Source organism: Ornithodoros turicata, chromosome 1, assembly GCF_037126465.1.
Source record: "Ornithodoros turicata isolate Travis chromosome 1, ASM3712646v1, whole genome shotgun sequence".
NCBI lineage: Eukaryota > Metazoa > Arthropoda > Arachnida > Ixodida > Argasidae > Ornithodoros > Ornithodoros turicata.
Window position 1 is genome coordinate 113724287 of NC_088201.1, and position 16161 is coordinate 113740447.

Here is a 16161-nt window from a genome sequence, read left to right on the forward strand (position 1 = left end):
ACGCACCTTTTGTTTCGTATCTTTTGGTGTCACTTCACTCGCCCACCTGCTCTAATACAGAAGTTAAGACCTTGTCTCGTGAGTAATCATGTACAATGTTTGATAACCAGTTCCAAACTTCCCCACAACAATTATCGCATCGAGCATACAGGCCTGATTGAGAAAAAAGTAGGAGGAGGAGGAGCGTTTCGTACGGCTAATTTGGGAATTCACAGGATCAGCGGCAGTACGCGTTACCATCACTCAGGATACGATTCAGATATGATACGCAACGATAAGGGATGCACGCAGGTGCAGACGTGCTACAAGATAACCGTCGCTAGCCGTGCTAATCACATCTTTTCGTACTCATGAATGTACTAACGAATGTACTCGTACTAACGAATAGCCTACTAAAATATACACGATACATTGAAAAATTATCCGCGTAGCACCAGTCCGCGGTTTACTAATTCATGTATTAAAAGAAGGCACATTTCTCTTTAGCGTTCATTGGGGAATGTTCGGGACACAGAAACGCTGTCGAGAACGCCAAGCTGTGCTTCAGTGGTTCATTGCACTTGCGTACAAACCGTTTCGCATCGCTACCTCCACACATTAGAAAACAGGCAGCCACGAAGAAGAGTTGAGTGTCCGGTAATTCTGGTAGCAGACGACGTTTGGATGAAGGGGCAGTTTGGAATGCTTCCACGGCAATGTGCAAGGACAGTGCAGAAGTGACGACATCTCTGTCATACACACCGCCGTCTAAAGAGCCACTTAAACACGGCCATTCTTTGAGTCGTATGGACGGATAATTGCGGTACAGGAGCTCCGTTGCAGCGTCTGCTATCAAAGTTCCTAGAGCGCCGTACTTGACCGCGTCGTTGATGTCCCTGTTGTAGACCGGTAGCATCGCTACGTAAGGCGGCATGAAGAACGCCGTCTGGATGCTATTCCAGAAACTGTAATATCCTATTTCCATCTGTCGCTGAAAAAAAGTAATGATTGAAAAGAAAAGATAAGGGTCTATTTGGGTGAATCCCTTAGATGCCTTCATCCAGTTCAGCAACACGTGGCCACCCATGTCGCTTATTTTGGAAAGTATCACATCCATGTCTTCCGGCTGAGCGAACCTGGAACGGATAAAATATTTATATGTTCTTTTATCTTTGTACATAAGCAACCAGAAGAAAAGAGAAGCAAATGGCAGAGTAAAGAAACATGGGATGTCGCCTGTCTTTCGCCTTTGTTCTCTAAAAATTTGCACACTGTACAGAAGGACGATCGTAGCGCCATTTGACGTGCAAGGTCTTACCCTAAACCTCTCAAGGAGCATTGTATCGGCCCGTGCATCAGCGGGACAGTGTCAATGACGCTCGAAATGTTGAATGGCCATTATAATGGTCAATGATTGAATCAAATTGAATGTTTACTTCATCAAATCATATTTGATGGGGAAAACTGAAAAAAAAAGCTACAGCTAGCTAACTTTATGATGCTAGCTAACTAAATGATAACTCATTAATATGGGTAAAAGCGCTCAAAACCACAAACACCGACGGCCAACTTGTTTATTGACAATCTTCGCCGATCAAACTCATCGCGGAGAAAACCATCTCGTTGTCATCCAACAGCACCGAAGCTGTGCTCACGCACCTGACCCTCGCCCTCCTGATAAGAGAAGCTTCGTGGATTTCCCGTTCTCTTTGCCACTTGTGTCGTGCTTTGATCTCGGTTTCGCCGAACAAACCTTGACAATCAGAACCCCTCACATGCAAGGCCAAGTTTCCGGGCCTGTTTTGAACCACGCGTCTATGTTCCAACAATCCCGTATTCACGCATCGGCCCGTTGGGTCTACATATGACTGTCACAGGGGAGTGGGATATCGTACACTGCTCCTGAGGCGCATCGCACATCAGCTATCTCATGTTTACTGACACACTCCTTTCTCTTGCTCTTGTTTACCTTCAGCGGTAACGAACTCAAATTTTGGTTACCGACGCAAACCATCTTGACATTACACTTGCGAGCTAGCGTTCATCAAATAGTATGAGTATAAACAGTTAAAATTTGCTGCTCGGTGTTTGTGGATCGTCCTTCTCTTAGCGCTTTTACCCATGTTAAGGCGGACTCACTTCTTAAGAAAATCTGTGGGGAGTTTTCGTTCGCAGAGTTCTCGTAAACCTCGCTAAACTTCTACACGAACGGTACACGTGCGTTGCCCAAGTTCATCTAGGGAATGACATTTTTGAAGGCCTGACGCGATGCATTGACATTTGGCGAATTAGAGTTTGTTAAGCTTCCAGTACATGGGAGTCTGTGGGAGATGCAAGAAAATCCCTTCTCTCGGCACGATATTTGGGCTAAAATGTGTCATTCCCTAGAGTAACAGTCGGGGAATGGATTGCAATCAACAAATTCGACAAGCTTCCTGCAGTTTTCCAAATCCCTACGAATGAAAATGGCTTTGCCGTATTGTAGCATTCCTACACGCTGGCGCCGATTACAATACTTCCTTAAAGCGCAGGAGGAAAGCAAAGCGAGGAAAACAATTTTGTGACGCTGCAGCCAACTCTCTCCGGAAGCAAACTTTAAATAGGCCGCATGAGTGCGCTTTAATGATGCACCAACGGGCCCAAAAGGCAGTTTTAAATAATCAGCAGTATCAAAAAGCTGATTCTACACATCGCCACCTAGCCGCCACCAGAGAGGAAACTATTTAGCTATTCTTCTCTGGGTGAATGTCGAACGCAATGCATGCTCAATGCTGTGAAATGCACATTGAACGGAACGGAACTGCAGCCATAAGCTTGAACACGACTATAGAGACGCTTTACTGCGGGACGTAACCATGGCTATATAAATTATAGAATTAGCCGCCTTAAAGCAAGTAATTTGGAACAACAGCTTTTAATTTGCGCATTCTAGATCTTTGAAAACTAAATACTCACATCTCTGTGCATCGTAAAGAATATAAAGCACAAACACGAGAAGATTTTCGTCAATCACGGAAAGCGCTCCAGCGCACGAATGCTACCTGGGATCGCAAGATGCACGCGAATTGTCCTAGACCATCCAGGTATTCGTACGAAGATTTAGAAAAAAAAATGTTACCCTACAATAGCGAGCAGTGATGATGATAAAGTAGCATATTTGCAAATATATTCCGAAAGCCGGGAATCGTAATGCAGGAAGGAAAAAATAGCACCGATTTAACATAACAAACACAACAATTTAATCAGACCAGATCTTTAATCTTCGACCGGAATTTCGTTCTGTTTTTCGTTTATGCTCCATCCAGCTCAGCAAATGTGTTGGTATCCACCGTTTCAAGCAGTTGCACAGGGGCATCTGAGCAAGTCTCGAGGCTGCTTACAATTAGTAGTTGAGCAGCATTAAATGTTATCGTGTCTTCGTACGAAACTTGCACCACAAACGACCCTTTCCTGAGCAACGTTTTGCGGTCCGGATGAACCTTTCTGCACCATCGTTAGATAGGCGAAACGGTGGGCTTGTGGTTATGTGGGTGCACACATGTGTTGTATACCGAGGTATGTTGTCAGTGATGAAGGTCTCAAGGGTGTCACGGCGAGCAAAGGCGCTCATCCTGGCATTTGATACCCAAGTTGATGTAGTAGTACAGAGAGTTCTTGCATCTGGATAGCCTGCAGGACACATTGGGTACCATTGAAGTGAAATAGGTCTAGAGCCACTTGCTCCTCTGCCCTTCTTAGTTTTCGAGTACGCAGCAGCATTTAAGCATCCTGCACTGGTGTGGTACTGCATATAACCCAAATCACCAGTTGCGTGTGTAGATGGCAGGCTATCATACTGACAAACTTCTCAGTGTGCGCGTGCGAGCACCTCATCATCCGTCATGGAGAAGTTTCAGTTGTTGAGCCCATGCATAATAAGCAGGTCGTCACCAACGTTCAGGTTTCTACGAAATTCCCAGCACCTCTTGTTCCGTGAGGTCTCCCAGGCTAATGAGGACTGCTGAAGGAAGCCTTTGTTAGCTTTGTCTGCTATGACATCAGGGAGAGCTCTGTATGGGTATCCGTACTACCGAGCACATTTCACTCGATCTATGTATTTCACCGTAAATAAAAGTAAGTAAGTCAGTGTGAGCTCACAACCGACAATACACATCGGTTGGGAACAGAGGATTGTATCCAGAAAACTCAGATGACAATAGCATATTGATGACAGTGAAAACCCCTCCTTGTGCGTCGCCCGAGATCCATGCAGGCGCTTTTCGTATTAAGTCACTTCGCGCGTTACTAAGAATATATATATATATATATATTGTTTTGTTTTTTTTTACCGTAGAGGGGCGTCAATGCACTCGTTTGACGTCGTTCGGCAGTGGCAAGCTTGGAACTGCATTTACTTTTTGTATGGCTTTTACTTTTCGCTAGTTGCTTTTGGAGCGATGCCTTCGGAGCTGACTGAGCTTAAAGGTCACATATGTCCATTTTGAAGTGCCACGCGATTGAACGATACTCATGATATGTGTCCATTAGGGAACGCTGAATATTTTGCCCGAAATATTTTGGTCCAACTGTTCGAAGATTTTGTAAGGAAAACTATCTTTTTAGTCTCTCTGCTCGCCATGCCGATCGTTGGCAAACACAGCGCACGGGCGCACCGACATCACTGATCTAGGTTTTAACCGTCTTGGCTTGGCCGCTTGGCTTCTTTGGTTTCGTTCTCTGTGTATTGCGTTGTGCCATTGTGCCCCTGCTAACAGGAAAGCCGGAAATAAGCAAGATGTGAACATTTCCTTAGCACAACATCGTTTGGAATCCGTACTTCCTTGTGCTGACCTTGCCTTTTATCAGCTGCAGTGATACGTGATATGCCATTGCGAAGTTGTCGGGAATGCGACGATGCGACGCTGTTGAACAATTCATCTGAGCATTCAAGTGCCTACCACAAGTTTCCAGAAGAGCAAGCAGTGCGAAGCAGTGCGAAGCTCTTGGATGACAGCGATTCAATCTCGTGCGGACTGCGTTCCACAGCGGAAAGCAACGATTTACTCCAAGGATTTTCTCCATGAATGTTATCATAGGTAACGCTCGACTCCAGAGGCAATTTGGAAACTCGGCACGAAATCATCTGAAGTGAGATGCCTGACGCTCAAATTTTGAACGTACTGTGGATCACCAAGACAAGAAAAGAGCAAAATGGTGGTAAGTAGAGGTTCAAGTTTATGTTTATGGAGAAATATAGGTCGTATAGCGAAATAGTCGTGTTAATACTACTGCGATATAAAAATAGGAAGCCTCGTGAATCCATTGTGCTGCTGTCTGTTACCTACTGCGCTTGTTCTGATATAGCCACGATTAAGAACACAACAGCATTGATAATATAACTTTTTGAATTACCACAGGGACACTCTGAAGGTGCAAATGAAGCTGGGTCTGGATTACATCTTGTGCATGAAGGAAATTACTGACATGTCACTTGCAGTCTAACTGCCACCAACAGTTGTGACAATGTGGTGTTGCAACTTGAGCACTGACCTATATTCCACTTCCCATGGGCACCCTCATGCAGGCATCTCGGCACCACTCTGAAATCTGCCCTCAACATTAAAACCTCTTCTCTCAGGGTGGAAAACAAAGGCCGCCATTCTGATTAACTGATATCTCCCTGTTCAAGCACTTTTGCTCTCCAAACAGTGGATCCTATAGATGGGGTTGCAGAAGCTTCACTGTCTGATATAGAAGATGCATGATGTTCAAGCGTGAAGGTAGATGAAAGTTCAGTTATTTCGCCTTTGGCACATTTTTATTACTGCTAGCTGGAATACTGTTGGAGCTACAATCCTTTCTAACAAGCAGAAGCACATTGTCCCGTAGCATTTTGTGGTTTATCTTGTATGCAGCACGCTTTTATCTTGCAAAAATAAAACGTTCTAAGCATTTTTTTGCTAAAACGGCTGTTGAAACGCCAGTCAATTTCCCAAGATACGCGCAAGTGCTATAAAGGGGCTAACGCAAACGCGAGTTGATACAAACCCTTCGATCTCACAAAGCACAAACGATGAATTGCAGTCACCACATCGCACAGAGCTTGGCTCACGAATGAGTTCGCAGGTCAGTGGCAGTCAATCAGTGGCGGACTGTTGTACGATGCTTCTGAAACCAGTCCTGCAGCCGTAAATAATCAGCCCTTCTTCGGTTATCGATCACGATTGCTATCTGCCTGGAAGTTTTGGTGTTCGACTGCATTATGAATTTGGCGCTGTGAACCGTCGAGGCTTTAAAACAACAGGCTTCATCGCCTGCGTCGCGGTCGGTGGCGCACTGATGTACGATGTTTCTGAACTGTTGTTCACTCTCTAACCGCTGGATCTTCTTGCACGATTACTAGGACACAAGACGGAAACCAGACCAGCAGCCGTAACTAATCAGCCCTTCTTCGGTTCTTCAAGTGTTATCGATCAGGATTGTTATCTGCCTGGAACTTTTGGTGTTAGACTGCAATATGGATTTGGCGCTGTGAATCGTCGAGGTTTAAAACAGCAGGCTTCATCGGCTGCGTCGCAGTCGGTGGCGGACTGTTTACGGTGTTTCTGAACTATTGTTTACTCTCTAACAGCTGGGTCTTCTTGCAAGATTGCTAGGACACAAGACGGAAACCAGACCTGCAGCGATAAATAATCAGCCCTTCTTTGGTTCTTCAAGAGTTATCGATCTGGATTGTTATCTGCCTGGAACTTTTGGTGTTCGATTGCATTATGGATTTGGCGCTGTAAATCGTCGAGGCTTTAAAGCAGCAGGCTTCATCGACTGCGTCGCAGTCGGTGGCGGACTGTTGTACTGTGTTTCTGAACTGTTGTTTACTCTCTATCAGCTCGATCTCCTTGCAAGATTGCTAGGACACAAGACGGAAACCAGACCTGCAGCCATAAATAATCAGCCCTTCTTTGGTTCTTCAAGAGTTATCGATCTGGATTGTTACCTGCCTGGAACGTTTGGAGTTCGACTGCATTATGGATTTGGCGCTGTGAATCGTCGAGGCTTTAAAACAACAGGCTTATGGGCTGCGTCGCAGTCGGTGGTGGACTGTTGTACGGTGTTTCTAAACTGTTGTTTACTCTCTAACAGGTGGATCTTCCTGCAAGATTACTAGGACACAAGACGGAAACCAGACCTGCAGCCGTAAATAATCAGCACTTCTTCGGTTCAAGTATTATCGATCAGGATTGTTATCTGCCCGGAACTTTTGGTGTTCGACTGCATTATGAATTTGGCGCTGTGAATCATCGAGGCTTTAAAACAGCAGGCTTCATCGACTTCGTCGCAGTCAGTAGCGGACTGTTGTACGGTGTTTCTGAACTGTTGTTTACTCTCTAACAGGTGAGGTTTATTATTACTTCAACTTATTGCGCCACTGACTGCACAATCTTTGCGTACGTCACGACTCATCAAGAACGCATGGATTATTTGGCTTGCCTTAGACCTCTTCCGAGGGACGGTAAATACATCACTTGTTCCAATTGTGATAATGGATATCACACCAATATCACCACAAAATGTTCTGGGATTGTTGAAAGCATGTTTAAGGCCATGAGCCTCGATAAGAGGGAAGACTGGAAGTGTCGTATCTGTGTCACTGGTGATGGTCGTTCTGGCCAACCAACTCTATCTCCAGATTTACAAACGTAGCAAACTGGATGAACTTCTACCTCTGAGATCAGCTCTGGGAAATTTACAATCAATTTCTGATAAGGCGAATGGCGTAATGAGCATTAAAAAATGAGCATTAAAAGAAAGCCTGCTGCCACTCAAGGAGACTTAGTTCAATGGAGAAAGCATTTTTCTTTCTTTTTTTTCTTTTTTGACTTGTTTTATTTTTGACTTATTATTCTTCGGAGAAATAGATGAATTGTGCTCTACAGTGACTGATCACAACAACTACTTAGAAATCCTTAAAACGCGTATGGCTTCATTGGAAGGTTAGATGACGACTCAATCCAAAGAGTTGCAGACTACCAGGATACTTTAAACTTTAGTGAACAACCCTATAATGAACAATATACGGAAATTCATCGTGTTAATCTTTTGGAGAACGAAGATCTCAGGCAAATTCTGGCGAAGTTTGCTGACGACTTGCAGCTCGTATGTATCGATGTACTAGAGCTACGTAGACTACCAGCAAAAAAAGATTCCGTTCCACCCACTCATCTCGATTGTAAAAGGCTGGATCGCGGATACACTGTCAGCCAAAATGGTGCTAAAAAGGGATAAACGGGGTGCAAAGGAGGGTCTTGTCACGTCGTTTAGACCATAAGGGCTATATGTATACCTTTCAAATGGTATAAATAGGTGTCATGTTGCAACGATATACCTTGCGCGCTGTCAGTAGGTATAAAAGCAGTATTATGTGCCACGTTTATACCTTCAGGGTTATTTTTTTATACCTCTGCATTCCGCGAGACCTCGTTGGCAACCTGCTCCGCCAGGGAAGGTATACTGCATTATAATGGTATAACTTGTTTGTGGTTGCCTAAGATGGCCGCTTGCGCTGTTTTGCTGTAGCTTTGCGTCGATAAAACACAAGAATACTGTGATTTAGTGATGTGCTTCAGTCATGCCATGTGGCGGATGCAAGTTATAAGTGGAATATATCATGTGTCTTCGTGCATTAGCGGCTATATTCACAAATTTGAGTTGGTTTGCCATATGCGCAGTTTTAATACAAAATGCGGCAGTGTTGTCATAGAAGTGTTGCTGTGAACTACGATGTCCAAACACTATGAGTTGTTGTTGGAATTTTCCTACATAAAACGAGATATTTATTTCTAGTGCACTATAAAATGTATGTACTTTTAGCGAATGAAATTCACATTTTAGCGGCCGTTATGCTTAGCAGGGTGGACGTGTCGGAACAGCATGTTGGTGTTCGAATTCATTGTTATTCCTGTATTCATACGAGCGTCGTCTTCTGCAATGTGGAGCTGGATAGTTCAATTTTTCCAGCTCCTCTTAGATGACACAGCATTAATAACGCAGGAAATGTCATTAAGAAACGTTCGAATTGTGCGTTGCATGGCAAACATATGTATCGCTCTTTAAGCCTAACTACGATTTATTTTCGCAGTGTTTATTTGCGGCGCGGATTTTTCACGGGTGTTTTTTTAAGAGTGCATTTTTAATGTTTCGGCGTAAACCCCTTCGCAGTTTCACAGACACAGAATAAATGTTCTAAGTGCATTTGTTGACTTTGCACAGTATGCATGGGATGTGTAGAATGATAGAGAAAATAATACTATAAGTAATTTACAGCCTTCAAAAAAACTTCAGGCTTCCACACATGTTCGTACTGCAAATTTCTACTGCTGGAACATCATTTTACGACACACATAAAATTGTCATCAGACAGTCAAACTTTACGGATAGCAACAAAAGACGAAAATCAGGAATCATTCCAAATCGCAAAATTCCACTAACAACCACTGGTCAGCATTGTTTCCCAAAACTCCAGGTCTTCCCATGCAAGACACACAGGCACGCACAACCTCTTAACCGGTTTTCGAACACAACCTCGATAGCTACCTGACCCAAATACGCTGAGCGCTTGGAACATTCTTCGACCGTTTACCTTTTTGTTCCCCCTTTTCCCCGTCCCACTAGTCTTTATTCTGAAGAAGGGCTCTTGGCGAAAGCTTGTATCATAGGAAATAATAAACAGATGTTTCATCTCTTCCTGTTTTTAACATTTCGAAGCTATACTCTGTTCCCATTGAGTGTCAGTCATATGCGAGATGCTGCACGATACGATACACGGTACCCGACACATAAAAATAGCGAGTTTAAGTACATTGGATGAACTCTACGAAAATGACACGACAAAGGAAGTTATCAAATTCAAGCCTAGCAATGTGATTCCCCTTCGCTTCGAAGAAACTGGCCAAAAGGTTTATCATTATTGGCAAGCGCCTTCGGAACCGCTATCGTGACATCATTTGCGAATGACATTCTGTTTCTTCGTGTAGCTCGATGTAAGACAAACGAATGACATTCGGTGCGATTGTCATTCGATGGGAATGTCATTCGGTTTGTCGTGTGACAGGGGTATTAGTTTCACGCACGCAACTGTGCATTTTATAGTCAGATAACATTTATTTACAGTAGTTTACTTTCGCGTCAGACTTGTTGTACAAGAGATAAACTGATGTTCTGAGGCTGGAACAACATAGAAGGGACAGATACAAACGAAGCCTCAAATTGCCTAAGAAATCAACGATGAAAGATGAAAGTCACTGAAAAGGTTAGCCAGCTGTAGGGATCGAACCCACATCTTCTGGATTGCCGGTCCAGGGCTCTACCAATTGAGCTAAGCTAACACGCCTCTCCAGTGACTTTCGGGGTGCGTCATCTGAAGGGAAGGAGTGAGAGTGAGTGGCTGGTTTGTCGTCCCTTCAGATGACGCACCCCGAAAGTCACTGGAGAGGCGTGTTAGCTTAGCTCAATTGGTAGAGCCCTGGACCGGCAATCCAGAAGATGTGGGTTCGATCCCTACAGCTGGCTAACCATTTCAGTGACTTTCATCTTTCATACTTGTTGTGGTGCTGTCCCTTCCGGCCACTCGTACAATTGTTCACCACAGAAACGCCAAAGGCGGATAATTACTCGCAACCTACACTGGCTTACCATAACCTAACCTAGCAAAAACTTACCTGGCCTAACCTAACTTGACGTTGAGATAACAAAGGGTGCACGATTCTGAGCAAAGTCACTGGTCACGAGTACGTTAACGTTACAAACATATCGTTAAACGCGTTTGTCCATCTGAAGGATAAACAGCGTGGGTGACAAACTTTATGGCACGTAAAATTAATACGAAATTAGCACGAAAAATAAAAGTAAGAAAGAGAAAAAGTGTGCATTTACGTATCCAGGAATTTGCAGTTCGCGTGTAGGAAAGCACTCGTGAATTTCATGTTACATTTCTCCTTTCGCTTTTATGTGCAACACTATTTCATATGATTCTGCTTTCGTTTATTACTATCCATATTACCTTTCCGTTAACGTAAAATATTATCGTTGCAATAGCACAGCCTTCTATGTACTTGTACACATCATCTTAATTTAAAATCAAACTTATAAAATCAACCTGAATTATCCTCGGCTTTGATATATTTCTGTTATGGGCAATCTCCCTACTCGTTACCGTGTGGCATTTGTTGTTATGAACTATGAGGGTAGTGATGATGGAATTGTTTGCTGTGGTCGGCTGCAAGAAATACTGACCTATCTATGACTTTTTTTTTTTCATTTTTGGATACCCGAAATGACAGCAACCCCAGAGGTGTCTATGGAATAAATAATGGAATTTTTTTAATTACCGCACTTGTTGCCGTGAATCACCTCATCCCATCGTCATTCATGTAGTTGTTGTCAATTAAGGGGACAATGGTAACAAATGAAAAAATGAAACAAAGGAAGGTAATTTGAAAATGAACCTTAGTGGGGCTGATTTTGAATTTCCAGTAGCACTCCATTCGTGTGTGTGCCTTTTTTTTTCGCTGTCCTCGACATTATACTTCCAGCTTCAGAGCTATACGCGTGTTGGTATCAATCGTATCGAAAGAGATTGCGGGTACTATTACTGTTGTGGTCATGTGGTTTTATTACCCTTTCCTCTGTTCTATGCATGTTGGAGAAAGAAGGGCGGATGTATGAAAAGCATGCTACACGGGGTTTTGAGTCTTGGCGTATTATTTAATTTATATAAATGTCAGAAGGGCAAACAAGCGTCGCGTTTTAAAGGTGAACAACGTGATGGCCTCTATTAACGCCAACCTTGCAACATTGAAACATTTTCTGGGAGGATCATAATGGCAAAACGCCGAGACAGGGGGGCGATGAAGGGCACACACGGGGCACACAACGTCACAAACACGACTCGAAGTCGGATACGAGATCTCCCCCTGCCCACACACAATAACGTTTTAGAGTTCTTGAATACCGACCCAGAAAACTAAGAGAGGAGAATGGGCCTCACTTCTCATGGGACTTCTTGTTATCAATGGGGTATTCGTGCCAGTGTCTGCCAGAGCTGGCCTTCCACGAGCGAGCGCCAGTGCAGACTGTGCAGGTCAAGCATACAACCAAGGTGCATGGTGATTCTTCGCCTCCAAGGGCCAACGCATGGAAACCTCATAGAAAGTTTGTTGACTTTTTTTAGACTGCAATGCTTGCAACATCTTGGTAAGAGAACTTGCCTGATTTATTTTTGATTAAGGAGAGCTAAACGCCTCTAGATTAATAGTATTGATAGTTTGTGTAACAGTTGTGACCTGACAAAATGGCGTAGGTGCGAGCTTGCTGGTGGATAAACTTCATAATGTAGAGGCCGGAGTCAGTGCACACAAAGGTATGATGTGCTCACGTGTTTGTGCAGTACTATAGACGAACCTGACATAAGTTCTTTTGCCGTTCTCGTCGACCTTCTATTTCTTTCGCCCCAATTATCGTTCAATCGACCCGCATGTAAGAGTGTTTTAGAGTGTGTTAGAGTAATTTCAAACATAAACGCAGCAAGTGACTCATACGCACAAAGGAACAGACGACAAGATTGCGCCTTGCGAGAAGGCAAGCGAACGTAATCCTGTCGCCTGTACCTTCTTCCTTCGTGCGTATGTAATTTTTGCGTTTACGTTTGTTATTATATGACATACGAGCCCGTTTTGCGTTTGCTGTTTGCATTTAGCGTATATGTGGATGGATTAGAAGATGATATATCGATATATATCGGATTTCGTTGGCGGAATTTGGCAGCGACGTTCTGTGCGGGAAAATGCAGAATACAATTTGAAACCGCCAAATTCCAAGTAAAAGATAGATAGTTGTGTTCGTTTTGATAAATATGACTGTGTATGCACGTATTTTGATGTTGTGTATCATAAGCTGCCCTTTAACTACATCATTATTTATTTCTTGTCGTTCTTTTTGCCGTTTAACGAAACTGACAGCTTCTCATCTTTTTGTGTATAGCTGCTGCTTGAGTTCAGAATATTGTTCCGTCCAACGAGAACTCGTCGCACAAGCGCAGCAGGGATTTGAAGATCTTTTGATGATCGTACAGGAAAACGGCACGGAGGCTGAACTACTCCTCATTGCACATAGCGACGGTAAGTTTTTCTTTTTTGCTTTTTCCCATTTTGGGGACACTAAATATTCAATATGTGCTATTTCAGGTGACCTGTGCGTCCTTGCCCTGAAATTAATTTCACGGAGATAAAATGAGTAGTCTTCGTCACTTATCATAGAGGTGAGAACAAAATACGCTTGCTTTGCATGTAGGCATTATTTAAAAAAAAAGTCTTTTCAGGAACAAGAGCTGCCTCTCTGCCCCATAATCAAGCTCATCGATATAAACATCATCCAAAGGGCAATTTTAAAGCTCGAAGAGACAAAGGCTCAGGAGAAGTGCATTGATTTTGTAAATTTATTTATGTAGTACTGTAAATAAACATTTTTGCGTTTGGTTCACAAAACTTCGCATTGTCTTTGAAGTTATTTTAGGTACAGACATGACGCACTTTATTCCTTGCGTGCTTTTGGTGCAACGAAAGATACTTTTCTGCACCCAGTGGTCTAGATTTCTGTACCTTTGTAGTACCCTGCTGCTTAGATTAAATTTATACCTTCAAATTACCTGATAGAAACCTTCTAAACGGTATTTATTCTGCACCCAAAGGCGTGGATTTCTATACCGTTACTATACCCTGTTCTATTGACTAAATAGATACCTCGGGGTATATAATTTGAACCTCTCAATGGTACATATTTTACTCCCCAAGGGTTACTTTGTTATACCTTTGCTATACCCTGTTCCTGGGATTCAGTTTATACCTTGAGGTATTTAAGTTATGCCTTGTGAATGGTATTCTTTTTGCACCTACGGGTCTACATTTTGATACCTTTGCTATACCCTCTTACTGGGATTAAATTTATACCCTGCAGTATTGAAGTTATACCCCATGTATGGTGTATACTTTGCACCCCAAGGTCTGAATTTTCATACCTTGCTGGAGGGATAAATTATTATACCTCACCTGGTGATATAATTTTTATCCCTTTTGGGGGATGCGCCACAGGACAAGCCATTTATACCTTTAAAGGTATAAATTTGGCTGACAGTGTAGGGAGCGCGAACGTGCGGTAACTAGCCGCCATCTTACCAAAACAGTCACCGCAGCGATCATGGCAACTTCTTGCAATTACGGTCGCACCAACCGTACGGGCAAGGATACAGGGCCTGAATTTTTGTAGGTGAGTCTTTTTTGATCAAGGAATAAATAGGCGTACATTCTGTACAATTATAAAGTGTTTTTTAAAGTGTTTTTTTTGCCCAAAACCAGCATTGGATGCAAGTTGTTTGATCGCTCTTCCGAGGTTCAATCGAACACACTTGCATTTTACCCGGCGGCAAATACAGTTTGAGTGCATAATATGCTAGAGAGAACATGCTACACTACACTGGTAGTGTTGTCATCAATACAGGGTGTTCAAAGCTTTCACAAGCGCTACCCAAACACAGCGATGACAGGAAACCGCATGATGACTTTACGCTACTTGTGTAAGAAACAGGTGCTGCTAATTATGTACCACCTGTTTCTTACTCAAGGAACGTGGAAATAGCACCAGTTTTCTTTTGTTCGCCTATTTATAAAGTGCTAGTGAAAGCTTAATTTTCAACACCCTGTATATATGCGAGCACTCGAGCGCTTTTCTGCATGCATTGCTGGCACGGTACACGGTGTTCTCTACGAAAGGATGTGCACAGTCATTTCTTTGAATTACCTTCGCGCACAATTTCGGTATTACGTCGTAATGAGACCAAGATTGCCACCCTTTTCATGCATTGATATTGTTTTGTGCCTTGGTTTGATTTGTGACAAAGAATCCTACGTCACGGTGGTGTGGTGCGACTTCGATACCGCCATGGTGTCTATGTCGTCAGTTCGTTGCGATAACAATAATTTGTAACAGTTTTTAAGGCAAAAGTATATCTCAATACAGATTTCCTCACGGGGGCTACCCAGAGGTTTCTACTTTACGGGAAGGAACCACCTCAGTGCACGCACTGTGGTTAGTCTCTCTCAATTTTGAACATTTTATTTACATGTTCACATCATGAAACACTCCTTACACACCTTAGGCTCCTTCACCAGCATTATTGCTTGATGAAGCTATATTGATGAAGCTATAATTCTTTTTAGAAGAGTTTTTAAACTCTTTAAGAATTTTTAAAAGATATCGGGCTTGTAAACCCTGTTTTAAACTGTTTTAAACATTTGTCCAAATGCATTTATTAAACAACATATTTATTTTTAACTTGTTGCATCCTAACCAATGTTCTGATGTATTATGAGCATTGTTGTCGATGCACCATAAACATCATGAATACAGGTTCCTTCACAGCTGCCCCGACATGCTCAAGAAATGGGTGCCGAACCTGTGCAGTGCCCACAAACTTTGATCACCACAGCACCTCCAAAGAATAAAAGCATATGTGTCACATGAGATTTTTAAAGGTATTCATAGTATATAATACCTTGTATTAACTGTTGTAGATCTAATGCGCCTCTACAGTACACTCTCAGAAATTAAAACTTGTCAGGGAACTATGACCAATGTTTCAGTTAATAGCCATGCACATATATGCTGTAAGAAGAAAATTATTTCTTGAGAATGTACTTCTCTGGCTACTGATGTTTACATCTACTGTTGATCACATTCATTTATCACATATTATATTTATATATTATTCTTATATATATTATTATATCACATATTTTATCTCATTCAATTTAGAATACGGCATATTGGAGAAAATAAAAGGAGAGCCGTTGCTATTCATTGCTCATTCCAACCTAAAATTGAGTGCTACAATTTTAGAGAGTGTACCTGTAAATTGTCATTCCTGAAATATATATTGTCACTGCAGAGAGGTCACAAAACAATAAACGTAGTCTTTTGTGACCTCCCTGCACGTTCATCGTATCTTGAAAGGCACAAGTGCAAGGAATAAATGTTGAACTTGAAAAATGTATATTCTCTTTACTCATCATCACTGTTCTTCTTTACAAGAGCATATCGTGTTACACTTTTTTTGTTTAGGTTTGACATGATTCAGTTGATATCATTTCACAGAGA

At 42.6% G+C, this 16161-nt stretch overlaps 1 protein-coding gene across 2 annotated transcripts in view; it reads right to left on the reverse strand.

Moving 5' to 3' along the window:
* Positions 1–415: 415 nt before the first annotated feature.
* The window catches only part of LOC135368109 (endothelin-converting enzyme 1-like), a 41739-nt gene continuing 25993 nt past the window's right edge, over positions 416–16161 (reverse strand). Inside the window, exon 4 of one of the 2 annotated variants that reach the window (XM_064601198.1) lies at positions 416–1115. In XM_064601198.1, the coding sequence (XP_064457268.1) occupies positions 461–1115 (655 nt within the window). In that variant the 3' untranslated portion in view covers positions 416–460. The remainder of the gene's footprint in view (positions 1116–16161) is intronic. The other variant, XR_010414679.1, reaches the window with a different exon arrangement.